This window comes from Elephantulus edwardii, unplaced genomic scaffold (genome assembly GCF_000299155.1).
Source record: "Elephantulus edwardii isolate Elephantulus edwardi_28Jun2011 unplaced genomic scaffold, EleEdw1.0 scaffold00085, whole genome shotgun sequence".
Lineage (NCBI taxonomy): Eukaryota > Metazoa > Chordata > Mammalia > Macroscelidea > Macroscelididae > Elephantulus > Elephantulus edwardii.
This window is the reverse complement of record NW_006399835.1, coordinates 1285840-1298552: the sequence shown is the minus strand read 5'-3', so window position 1 is coordinate 1298552 and position 12713 is coordinate 1285840. Positions and strand designations below refer to the sequence as shown.

Sequence of the window (12713 nt, the reverse complement as noted above, 5' to 3'; positions counted from 1 at the left end):
TTTGAATTTCTTTTAAACCATGTGTTTTCCATTACAGTTGTCATTCTGGATTAAGTAAAAATATTTTTACAGTAATGTGGATTTTGATAGTTAGTGGGTCATATATGTCCCAACGGCTCGCTAGTGCTGGGGCTTGTAGTAGGAAATATTTTAGTCAGATTTATATTTACTTATACAGACCCCCAAGAAATGGAAGTACACACTAAAAACGGGATCGAGGCTTCCCACTAAACTCTAAATGTGGAAAATAGAAAACATCATTATGTCCCATAGATCATGGAATGGTTAAATCTTCTCTGAAGAGGTTAGAACCAAGCTCTTGCTTAGAAAGTAGAGCTATTAAGTCCCTATGGATTAAATGAAACATCAATACAAATAAAAGCTGTCAAAATGGGAGCTCTGGTGGTCTAGTGGCAAGATGCTGCACTGCAATCTCAGATGTGAGTGGTTCAAATCCATCAGATGCTCTGCTGGAGAAGGAGGGACAATCTCCTCCTGTACCAGTCAAATCCAATTTGACGGCACACACACACACACACACACACACAATAAGAAAATTTAAAAAAATTTTTAAAACCCCAACAAATTGTCAAAATGATACAGAAACATATCCACTTTATCTGCGTGACTTAGAGAAAGTATTTTAAAGTTACAGTCACAAGACACTGAATCTATCTGCTATAAGCTATATGAATAGATATTGTGATTGGTGAAACCATGTAATCTTTATATTTTAGATTTGCAATTTTTAACAAATAAGATTTAATTTTAAAAATGAAGACATTTAGACATTTATGATTTAGTGTCTCTGTTAATGAAAAAAGTCATACTTTTAAGAAGCAGGTTTCTTTTTTTTCAATGCCCATATTTTAACCACTCTAAAATAAAAGTATAGGTGCATTTCACACTTACCTTCATTCATCATTCCTTTTGATTCTTTGAATGCTAAGAAATTAGTAACAAGCCAAGCAAGCAGTTACTATGGGTTGCACAATTAGAAATCAGTTCTAAATAAACAAATATGCAGTAATATCATGCTAACTGCATCACAAAAATATGGCCAGGTTAACTTCAAGGCTAGAGTTTACTGCAATGAGTCACACCCACAGCCATCCTCCAAAGAAAGGAGATTCAGTTGTAAATATAGATGGAGAGGTAGGAAGAAAGAGACACATTTTGTCTCATCTCATGGTGATAGACTATATCTTTCTTAAATTTATAAGGAAATTAAAATTACTTGGGATTACTCTACTAGAGGTTGTGTACTTCATCTTGGACAACCTTACAAGGGGGGTAGCAGCATAGTATTCTTGTACTATGTGGTGGGGAAAGCAACTACTTAAGGGACACAAAACTATGTTTTTCCCAGTGGTTAAAAAAAACACAACACTCTTAATTTTTGATGAATACTCAGGAGAGAGGTAAAGGCAAGGGAGTAAGCAAGAATATTTGGAATATTTTGGCTGCTTTAAAGACCAGTTCAAATTATGATCTGGTGATGGGTCAAGAACATATAAAATCTTAATTACCACGTACCATTAAGGGGTTCCTCTACAGCTTTCTGGAAAATATTTAAAATACATTTACATGAAGCAAAATTTATATTATGTCATTTTACACTACACTTTATATACAGCTTGGCGGCAATGATTGAGAGGAGAGAGAACATTTAAGCTACAGTTGGCCCTCGGTATCCGCAAGTTCTGCAACTATTCATTCAACCAACCAAAGTCTAAAAAATATTTGGGAAGGAGGAGAAATAAGCAAATAAGTGATCAGAACAGTCCTTCCAGGGCTCAGAGAGCACCTATAATGCTACTTACAAAGAACTGACATTGTACCTGGTAGCATAAGTAATCTAGACATGATTTAAATTATATGGGAGGATGTGTGAAAATTTAAAAAATAAATTTAAGAAGTTTTAAATATTATTTGGGAAGATGTGTTTTATGCAAACACTACGCCATTTCATATAAAGGACTTATGCATCCTCAGATTCTGGATGCATTCTGTTATCCACAGGAGGTCCTGGAACCAATCTCCACAGATATTGAGGGACAAGTGTACATAATAAGCTGTGAATGCTATAGTCTGAAGCAGGAAATAAAGGTAAGCAATGCTTGCCAAGTCCACTTAACAGTTTAAAAATAATTGCTCTATCCTCTTAAAATTTCCCACCCACCCTAGCTTCCCCAGTGAAAGAAATCTTAATAGCTTAAAAAAAAAGTTAAAGGCAAACAAGCACCACCAACAAAATAAACAGTAGTTAGTTAAATGAAAGATATGAGCAAAACAGAATCACTTTCAAGCCATGCAAATTGATTCAGAAGCAGAGAAAGAAAGAAGTGTTAGGAGTTAAAGAGACAAAAAGGAAGGGTTAGATCTAGGAGAGGCATTTTGCAAACTGTTGGCTGTTACCATTGCAAACAATGGCTATGATGCCAATCTTGTTTTGGAACAGTACCTGTGGTGAGACTAGACACCCCCTTGCTTCCAAAGTGCCTTTTAGGCACATTGCAAATAAGCTTGTCAGACTTGGGAGAATATGTAAACTCTCCTTCCTGCCACAGACAGGAGTTAGCAACCCAGACGAAGCAAACACATCCTTATGAATATCTAGCATCAATCCTTCACAGGAAACTGAGTACAATAGTCTTTTTCAAGTCTTATTCCTATAAAACACCTCTTCTTGGTCTTATCACCATGATGAGTGTGTATTTATGAAAGGGTTCCCCCTCTTCTCATTTATCCCCTTCAATTTAATCTCCTAAATTTGCTCCCTTTTCTTGGAATTTCCTCAAAAAGCTTATTAACACGTTGCCACACACTTTTAAATTGATGACTATGCTTAGAAACACATTTTGCCGTCATTTGCGGCAACATGTTAAAAGTATTTAAGGTATAGTGAAATTTGTAGTATAGTACTATGGAGAAAAAACATTTACAAAAATGGAAGGAAGGGGATATAAATGAACCAAACATTTTCTGTAATATTTAATGTATAGATAATAATTTTAATAGTGACTCCTCTCCTCCTTTTTAAGTGAGAGATTGTCATTCTGGATATGTACAGCAAACAACAGGTCTAATGAGTCTGGGTGGGTAGGGGAAAAATGGCAATCAGTTCCTTTCTGATTGTCGTGATTAGGGTCATTATTTTTACACAAACTTCCCAGTTTTAAGAGAGAAAAGTTAGCAAAATCTCAAGGAATACTTCATTCCATCCCAATGCTGCTAAAACAGTCAAACACAGGTTTTAGCACTGAATTGGATTTATTCACGCAAAGGTAATGATTGTTACACTAGACAGAGAGTAAAACCCAAACAAACTCACTGTTTTCTTACTTACCCTAGGAGGTTGTATAGTCTTCTGATTGGAAGCTAATAATAAAAAAAAAAATAACATGAATATAACAAATGAAAGTAAGTAAGGCAACACAATACTTCATTTTAAAATAGACTGTTGATCAGGGCTGAAACTACCAGAGACAGAGACTTCACTGAAAGAGCTTTGATATTCTACTCTAACATACAGAACATTTTTTTTATTATAAGCACTGACAGAATAAAATTATGCAAACAACCCAATCCGCCTACAGGAGATACAAACACACACACACATACATTCTCTCACTCATGCATGCCATCCCAGCAGCCAAAGAAGCTAATTCGTTCATTGCTTTGGTAGTAAACCCCTGCCATCTACCATTCCCACTGTGGGCTCTAGATCTCTTCCTATCAACTCATCCAGAGCTTGACAGGAGACAGCAAGGAGTGGCCACCACATTTACTTCATCACTTTTGGCTCACTGTTCCTTGTAACCCAGTAACCCAACACAGTGAATTTAAAACAAAATTTAAAATCCTACTATTTAATGTAACAATTAAGGCTACAAATTTAAATTTGGAAATAATAAAGAGTATAGAAGTTAAATTTGCATAGGAACACAGCATTATGCTAAAGAATTACATTCTTCTTTTGTTTTAAGTACTTAATGATGTTACTGACTTTTGCTCAACATCCACTAATGACGTTTTTCCAAGAACATCTACAATCAATAAAAATGATTTGGAAATTTTCAGTCTTCACTTCCTTGCAACCTTAATGTTACATGCACTTGGACTTACACATTTAAATTACATAATAAAAACACATAAATATTCCTAGTCTACTACATTATCTAAAGAGCAACTTTCCTGTACCTTTTCTTGTCTCTCCCTTCAACTGGCGAAGGAGTGTCTCTCAATTCTAGCATCAGATAAGTTGATTTGAAAAGTTAACTTAAAGAATATTCTCAAAATACCAAAAAAAAAAGCAGACTAAATTCTTACATATGGTACATTTGTATGTTAAGCTATTATATGTTAATGGAACAAAAATAACTTGGAGATCTTTGCAGAATTTTATTTTCATTCAGTAAGAGAACACAGAAGACTTTAATGACTCTGGGTTCAAAGGCTCTTTGGGTTGGGAGTGGAGTGTAACTGATGGAGGAGAGTAAGATCAAGGGAATGGCAGCCAGACAGGATCTATTTTCTCTTGAGTCACCAGCCTCAGACATGCTGGCACATGTACAACACAACACTTTTTCCTAGCCATGGAAGGCATGTGTAAGCATGGGAAGAAAATGAAGACCAACACAGAAAATAGCACCCTTGTTATAAAGCAGGTCTGACATGAGGGTTTGGGAGGAGAAGAAGAGCGGATAGATAATGAACATAGTGCTGGAATAGATGAGGAAAGAACTGTTTAAAAGGAATATATGATTAGGAATTATATGTACGACAAGAGCCCAGAATAAGAGGTACATTGCAAAGAAGACTGGTGGCAGAGTAGGGGAGGGAGGTAACTGTGAAACAGTGAATGGGTGGTTTTTTGGTTTTTTTTGTTTTTTTTAAATAACACACAAAAAAGTTAACTGGAGGAGGGAGAAGTGAAGGAAGGAGGGGGGTAAAAATGTGCAACAATAAATGCATGAAAATCTAACTTTTCTGTAAACTTTTGTTAAAATTACAATTAAAATTTTTATTAAATTTTATTTTTTTAACTTTTTAAAAATTTTTATTTTTATTTAAAAAAACACAACCAAACACAGAAAATGAGAAACAAAACAAATGGCCAAAGGCAGTAATACCACTTCCTAACAACTGGATGAATACTGCTGGTTAGGTGTCATTCTCAGGCCCCCATGGAGAGCAACACTATCTGAACTGTCATCCTCATGGAGAAGATCATGGTGTTAAAATGACTCAATGAAAACAGTATGCAATCAACCTTTGTGATATCCTTATGGCTACAAAATGAGCCAATCACATGGCTTTAGAAATGTTCCTTGTGGGCTTACACAGCTTAAGAGAAAATTTCACTGACAAACACTTCTAACTTAGGAACACATAAACTAAAAAGAGGTAGTGTGGGAACTCTGGTGGTCTAGTGGCAAGAAGCTGCATTGCAATCCCAGAGGTGCACAGTTCAAATCCACCAGATGCTCCACTGGAGAAGGAGGGACAATCTCCTCCTGTACCAGTCAGATCTGATTTGACAGTACACACACAAATAAACAAATAAAATAAAATAAAAATTTTTTAAAAAAGAGGTAGTGTGTATTAGTTTTTAATCGTTTATCTAAGAAGTATTTAGGAATTTGGCCATACACTTCCAAAATAACAGGCCTTCGAAACCCTGTAATAGAACATACTTATAGTAGACTAGCAGATAGGGCACCTGAGGCTGAGCCCTCAAATCTGAAAATACAAAGAAGGAGGAACAGTTGTAAGCAGACAGACTCTATATGGCCAGGAGGGACCAGTCCTTGGAGAAGGACATCATGCTCAGAAGGATGAAGGGTCAGGGCAAGAGAGGAAGACCCCCTGGAAGAAATGGATTGATACAGTGACTGTGGCAATGGGGGTCAGTGTGCTGGAGTCAGTGAGACTGGCTCAGCATAGAACAGGCTTCAGAGCTGTTGTACAAAGGCTCACTATGAGTCATAGACAACTCAACCACACATAACAACAACAACAACAACAAGACCAACAAGTATTTATTAAAGAGAAGAAGCTAAAGGATGGATAAAACCACACATAATTATAGCTCACCAGGAAAGTTCAGAAATAAAGGTGCAATTTCTCTGGTAGTAGCATGCAAGCCATATGGTAAATGATTTCAATTTAACAATTTAGATGTTAAACTCATTTTTAGTAATATATGTAGTAAAGGTCATACAAAACAGAAAAAAAAATCCGTTTTCTTTCTACTTTGTTATTTTGAAATTTCTGATATTTTGATAGAAATAGAAGTGTTTGATTTACTTGATAGATGGGAAAAAAGCAGACTAGTAGAAATAAGATTGCAGAGAGTATCTTTGGTTTCAGTAAGAGAACAACCTTGTTTGAGGCAAAGTTAAAAATTAAAAAATCTTACTTATGTATCAAAACCAAGAATATATGTAGTAGGAAAAACAATATATATGAACTTTGTAAGCAAACCAGTATAAAATTTTTTTTTTAAAGTGTAAGAATGTATGTAGAAAGTTATTATTTGAATAGGGGAAAAGAAATCCAAAGTTTATTATCAATGAAACTAATTTCATACTCCTCAAGCACTGATTTTAAACGTAGAAAACACCTATGATTTAAAATCGAATGGTGTACTTATATTGGTCTTAAAGTCATGATTTAGGGCACTGACTTTTTTTTTTTTTTTTTTTTTAGGGCACTGACTTTTAAACTAACAAAATGGATGGATTTTTCTTTTCAATGCTGTCTACTTAGGGAACCAAGTAGAAAAGAGTCTGCAAAGAGAAGAGCAAGTGACAAGAAAAATAAAAATACAGTAATTGCCATTGAGTCAATTCTGACTCCCAGCATCTCTGTAGGGCAGAACAGAACTGCTCTCAGGGTCTCCTTCGTTGTAAATCCTTATGGAAGCAGATGCCTTATCTTTTTTCAGAGTGGCTGGTATGTCTGACCGCCAACCTTTTGGCTAACAGCTGAGCACTGAACCACTATGCAGCAAAAGGAACCTATCAGAACAACAACAGCCTCTTAAAGATACTATTCTATAAATAAAATGAAGCCTCCGTTATCTCTCCCTATGGTTAGTACAAGAAATGGATAAATTTCAAAACATAAACTCATTATCTGTTGAACCAATTTATAGCCTAAACGTTTTATTACTTCATATGTTCTTTCCCTTAAATAATTTCAAATTAATTAAAAATACAGTAGCATTAATTTCATTTTCTCATATTGGGAGCCATTATTTAATTCCTTTTGTGCTTAAACTTAAACATCCAAACAGGAGTATTTTCTCAGTGATACATTTTAAATTGGTACAGGTTAGAGCAAAAATTAGATGAACTTACCCACAAATTTCATATAAACTAGTCCAAGTAATTCTGCTAGAGCTACGATACTCAAACCTGAAATCAGAAGTGGACCCTGCTGGGGGGTACATTCTGTAAAAACAAATGAAATTTTATATTTGAAGTTCACAAAGTTATAAAAGAATTAACAATAATATCAATAATATAGAGTTTATAAGGAGACTGATTATATTTATAACTTTCAAGAAATGAAAAAGTCTACATATTTTCACTATTATTATTAATTCAAGGAAATGATTCCAAAATATGTGTATTTTTTAAAAGCCCGTTTGAAGTTTATGTACATATTATCATCACTAATGGAAAGTAGGGTAAAAAGGTTACTACTTCTGCTTTTGGCTCTATTTTAAAAGATCCACCAAAAATAGCAGGTGTAACAATACAGCAGCAAAATCAATCAGCCCGCAAGCTATACATAAGTCAGTACTATAATGGCAACTACAATTTCTCAGTAGAGAAAAGTTACAATAAAAAGTTACAGCAAAAAGCACTGTCCAGGAGAAATCTCCAGTAAAACAAACTGAGATGACAGAAGAATGGGACCCTCACCTGAGACAGAGAGGCTTAATCCAACCACAGCAAGTGCATACCCCAGCACCTGAAGAATCAATATGGCAATGGCAAAGGAAGTCATTCCAAAAGCTGGGGAATGGAAAAGATATAACAGAAACATGTTAACAGTAAAATTCAGTCACTGTTATTTGTATTTTGTGCTAGAACAATGTTCTGTGACCCTGGAGTTCGTCGTCAGACAGGAGATGTTCTTTTTTTCTGTGATCACTAGGTTGTGATCTGATTATGACCTATGAACTCAGGATTCATAGGCATTTTCTTTTAAATTAGTTAAGCTGTGCTGGCAGTTTTTACACTAAATCCTATTGGAACAATGCTGCCTTTACCACATTCCCATGTTTTACAATCATATACATAACCTCTCTCTACACACACACACACACACACACACACGCGCTCTGAAGAGGAGAATCATTGTGCAAACATGCCATTGTAAACGTCAAACCTTTATTTTGCATATACAGAAAAAAGAACTATGATTTTACAACAAACCAAAATCTGCAATGAATAGTCAGAGATAGGCTCTAACACCAAAAGCTAAATGTAGTTTGGATAGTACAATAACATCAATTTTTGTTAAAACTCATAGTGTGTTCTGCTGGGCTGCTAAATAAAAAGGCTGAATCTCCTAACCACTGCAGAGGAGGAAGGAGAGGCTTTAGCTGTGGTTAAGATTCACAGCCCAACTCAATGGAGGGTGGCCAAGAGTTAGAATAGACCTAACGGTGGTGGTGGGTTTGACTTGGCTTTGCATTAAAATACTACTGCTTGTAATTTAGACCACTGTGGTATACAACTAGTATTTTTAAATGCAGAGGATTAGCAAAAGAAAAGACAGGGTATTTTTAATATCTACTTATAAATTCAAAAAAAGAAAAAATGAACATAAAGAGAACCACCAAGAGATTATATAGTATAATATCCACTAACTGGTAAAAAATTATCTATCTATCTATCTATCTATCTATCTATCTATATCTCAATATCTATCTATATCTATATATATCTTTTAATTTATATATATATATATCAAGGAGGATAGAAGGAGAATTGATGCCTTTGAGCTGTGGTGCTGGAGAAGAGTACTGAGAATACCATGGACTGCTAGGAAAACAAACAGATTTGTCCTGGAAAGGGTTAAACCAGGTGGCTCCTTGGAGGCAAGGATTCTGAGGCTCCGTCTAACATACTTCGGACATGTTGTGAGGAGAGACCGGTCCTTGGAGAGGGACATCATGCTTGGGAGGGTGGAGGGACAGCGCAGGAGAGGAAGGCCCTCTATGAGGTGGATTGATTCAGTGATTGGGATAATTGGGATGGGAGTGTCGGAGACAGTGCGATTGGCACAGGACAGAGCGGAGTTTAGGGCTGTTGTACATAGGGTCGCTATGAGTCGCAGGCGACTCGACGGCACATAACAACAACAAACAACATATCTTTTAATAAAATAATTCAGTGTCTTGAACATTTAAGATAAGGTTAAAATTCATTCATATGAGGAAAATGTCTCTAAGAATAACTTGGAAAATCTTTTAATAATTATGCTTTTGAATTGTTAAAAAATTTAAGAATGTTTTCATCACGATGCTATTGTTTTCAGTGCAAAAGATATTCAAAATCATGCTTTAATAAAAACACTGACCTGTCATAAAAGCACAGTACTGAAGTAATATTAATATCACCGTAGGAATTATAATTAAGCCAAGTCCAGATGAATTCTTTATTGAATATTCACCTATTAATAAAAAAAAACGCATAAATTACTTTCCCATATACATATTATTCTATGGAAAACGGAACCACTTAATTTTAAAAATATATTCATTTCAATACTACTCTCATATGATATGAGAAGGTTAAAAAATAGTTTTCCACAAAACGTCAGAGAAAATAATTAATTTTTTACTATTTAAGATCAAACTCAGGACATCTCAAGTCTTAACATGTACATTTCAACTGCTCAAAACCTCAAATTGGCTCTAAATCCTTCTTAACTCCTTTAGAAAATTTCAGATGAGAAACTTAGAAGTTTTCCTTTTACTATCCTTCTCATATGATACAGTCAAATTAAGGCCCCAGGAATAAATGGAATAACAATTGACTAGTTTCAATTAACAGATGCAGTCATGGATATGCTCACCAGTCTACGCCAGGAAATTTGGAGGACAGCTGTTTGGCCTCTAAACAGTTGAATGAAAGAGCTTAATATGTGTTCTAATTCCCAAGAAAGGTGATCCAACTAAATGTGGAAACTATAGAACAATATTAATTCACATGCAAGCAAAATATTGCTGAAGATCATTAAAAAACAGCTATAAAATTATATATAGATAAGGAACTGCCAGAAGTTCAACCAAGATTTAAAAGAGGCAATGACACCAGGAACATTGCTGCTCATGTCAGATGGATCCCGGCTGAAAGTAGAGAATACCAGAAGAATGTATATTTGTGCTTTATTGACTATGCAAAGGTATTTATCTGTGTGGAACATAACTGGTTAATGGCTAACAATGAGAAAAATGGGAATTTCAGAGCACTTAAGTGTGCGCATGTTAAACCTATACCTAGACCAAGAGACTGTTGTGAAAACGGAGCAAGGAGACAATGAATGGTTTAAAATTAGGAAGAGAGTACATTAGAGTTGTATTCTCTGTACATATTTATTCAATTTGTATGGTGAGCAAATTATTCCAGAAGTTTATAGACTTTATGAAGAAGAAAGTGGCATCAGAATCAGAGGAAGAATAACCTGCATTATGGAGATACAACCTTGCTTGCTGCAAGTGAGGAGAACTTGAATGTAGCATCGGAATCAGGGAAGAAATCAATAACCTGCATTATGGAAGATATAATCTTGCTTGCTGAAAGTGAAGAGGGCTTGAAACACTTATTGCAGAGGATCAAAGAACACAACACAAACTTAAATATGGATTGCATTTCAGTGCCAAGAAGACAAAACATTCTTTCTGCTGGTCCAATAGGCAACATCATGATGGAGAAAAGATTGAAACTGTCAACTGTATCTTATTTTGATCCACAAACAACCTTGTACCAGCAGTAAGGAAATCAGTAGATGTATTGTATTGGGAACCTCTCCAAATTACTGAGGAATAATGATATCAGTTTGAGGAATGAGGTGCATCTGATTTAGGCCATGATCTTTCTGATACTTGCTATGTATGCATCTGAGAGGATGACAGAAGAACAACTGATGCCTTTAAGCTGTGGTGGTGGTGGAGAAGAGAACTGAACATCCCATGGACAGCCAAAAGAACAAATACATTTTGGAAAGATTGCAGCCAGAGTATTCTTTGGAGGCAAAGATGATGAGGCTTGACTTAACATATTCCAGGGATGTAGCTAGGAGGGGCTATTCCTTGAAATGGACATGATATTTAGAAAGGTGGAGGGTTGGCGAAAGAGAAAAAGAACCTTGACCAGGTGGACAGACACAGTAACTGCTGCAATGGGCTCTAATGTGTTAAGACGTGTGAGGCACAGCTTAGGACAGGGTTCAGATCTGTTGTTCTTAGGGTCCCTATGGGTTGTACTCAACTTGATGGCACCTAAGAACAATTAAAAAGGTGAGGATTCAGAAGGAAAGGAGAAAATGTTATGGGGTCTCTGTGTGTCACAAGTGTCTGAGCATTCAGTCAATTAAGTAGGTACCTTACTTTAAAAATTTCTTAGTGTGTCCTGGGCTGGTCTCTTGCCTGGAGCACTAGACCAAGGCACGGCAGCCTGGTGGAGCCCTGTACCCTCTAACTGGAGGCACTTGGCCCTTTCCTCTGGACCCCTGAATACATCTGAAGGACCTTATCTGTATGCAGGGACATTTGCCTGGGCCTATTCCTAAAAGTCTTGGCCCTGCTGTCTGGAAGTCCTGCCCACACCACTGGGACATCCTGGACCCATCATCTGGAGGACCTGGCACAACAGCCTGGATGCCCAAACCCAAACACCTGGAGGACAACCTGCTGCCACCTTTCTAAACTTCACCAGAAACATCAGTATCACAGATGAACCCATTTCATTTCCTCTCCCCTCCTAAAGTGTGAGCTATCTTTAGATTGGAGAACCATGGACTGGCCTAGCTGCAGCAGTTGTCTGACAGAGGAGACTGCTAATTCACAGGCCTTTTTTCTCCTGAATAGAACAAGTCGTCCCTTGAGTCAAAGTTCATAGAAGAGTAGAGACCACCCCATGCTCTGGAGCAGTGAGGTCAGACCAAAAGCCCACAATCACCTTAGGTGTGAAAAATTCTACCAGAGCAGTGTCACATAAGCAGCAGGCTACTGCACACTCTACACAAGCTCAAGGCAAAATGTCACCCCCTAAAAGTGACACAGTATCAATGGATTTCCTGAAGCCAGAATGTCAGATGAAACTGACACCGAATTTAAAAGAACAATAATTGAGTATTTTCAATGGGTGAAAGATAAGCTTGAAGAATTACAGGACACTGCAAGAAAAAAAAATCCCAAACAATGCAGATAAAACAAACTAGGCATTAGAGCCTCTGTAAAAACTAGAAACCACAATACAAAATATGAGGACCAATGTTTCAGATGTTGTAAAAATGAAAAGATGTTGTCAAGGGACACATGAACAGAGTTGAAGAGACGAAACACAGAACCGGTGGAAAAAAACATATAATTGTCAACACTGATCTGCTAATGTTGGAAAAAGAAAACCTAAGAATACTAGGAACACCATCGGAATCCAAGAACAGGAAAAAGCAAGTAAAGGCAC

General features: G+C 36.4%; 1 protein-coding gene across 1 annotated transcript in view; it reads right to left on the bottom strand.

Moving 5' to 3' along the window:
- Positions 1-202: 202 nt before the first annotated feature.
- The window catches only part of CD47 (CD47 molecule), a 75217-nt gene continuing 62706 nt past the window's right edge, over positions 203-12713 (bottom strand). Inside the window, exons 4-10 of the mRNA XM_006890030.1 lie at positions 9604-9696; positions 7938-8030; positions 7368-7460; positions 3350-3381; positions 1537-1561; positions 913-945; positions 203-234 (exon numbers count right to left, since the gene is read on the bottom strand). Coding sequence (XP_006890092.1) covers positions 203-234; positions 913-945; positions 1537-1561; positions 3350-3381; positions 7368-7460; positions 7938-8030; positions 9604-9696 — 401 coding nt within the window. The remainder of the gene's footprint in view (positions 235-912; positions 946-1536; positions 1562-3349; positions 3382-7367; positions 7461-7937; positions 8031-9603; positions 9697-12713) is intronic.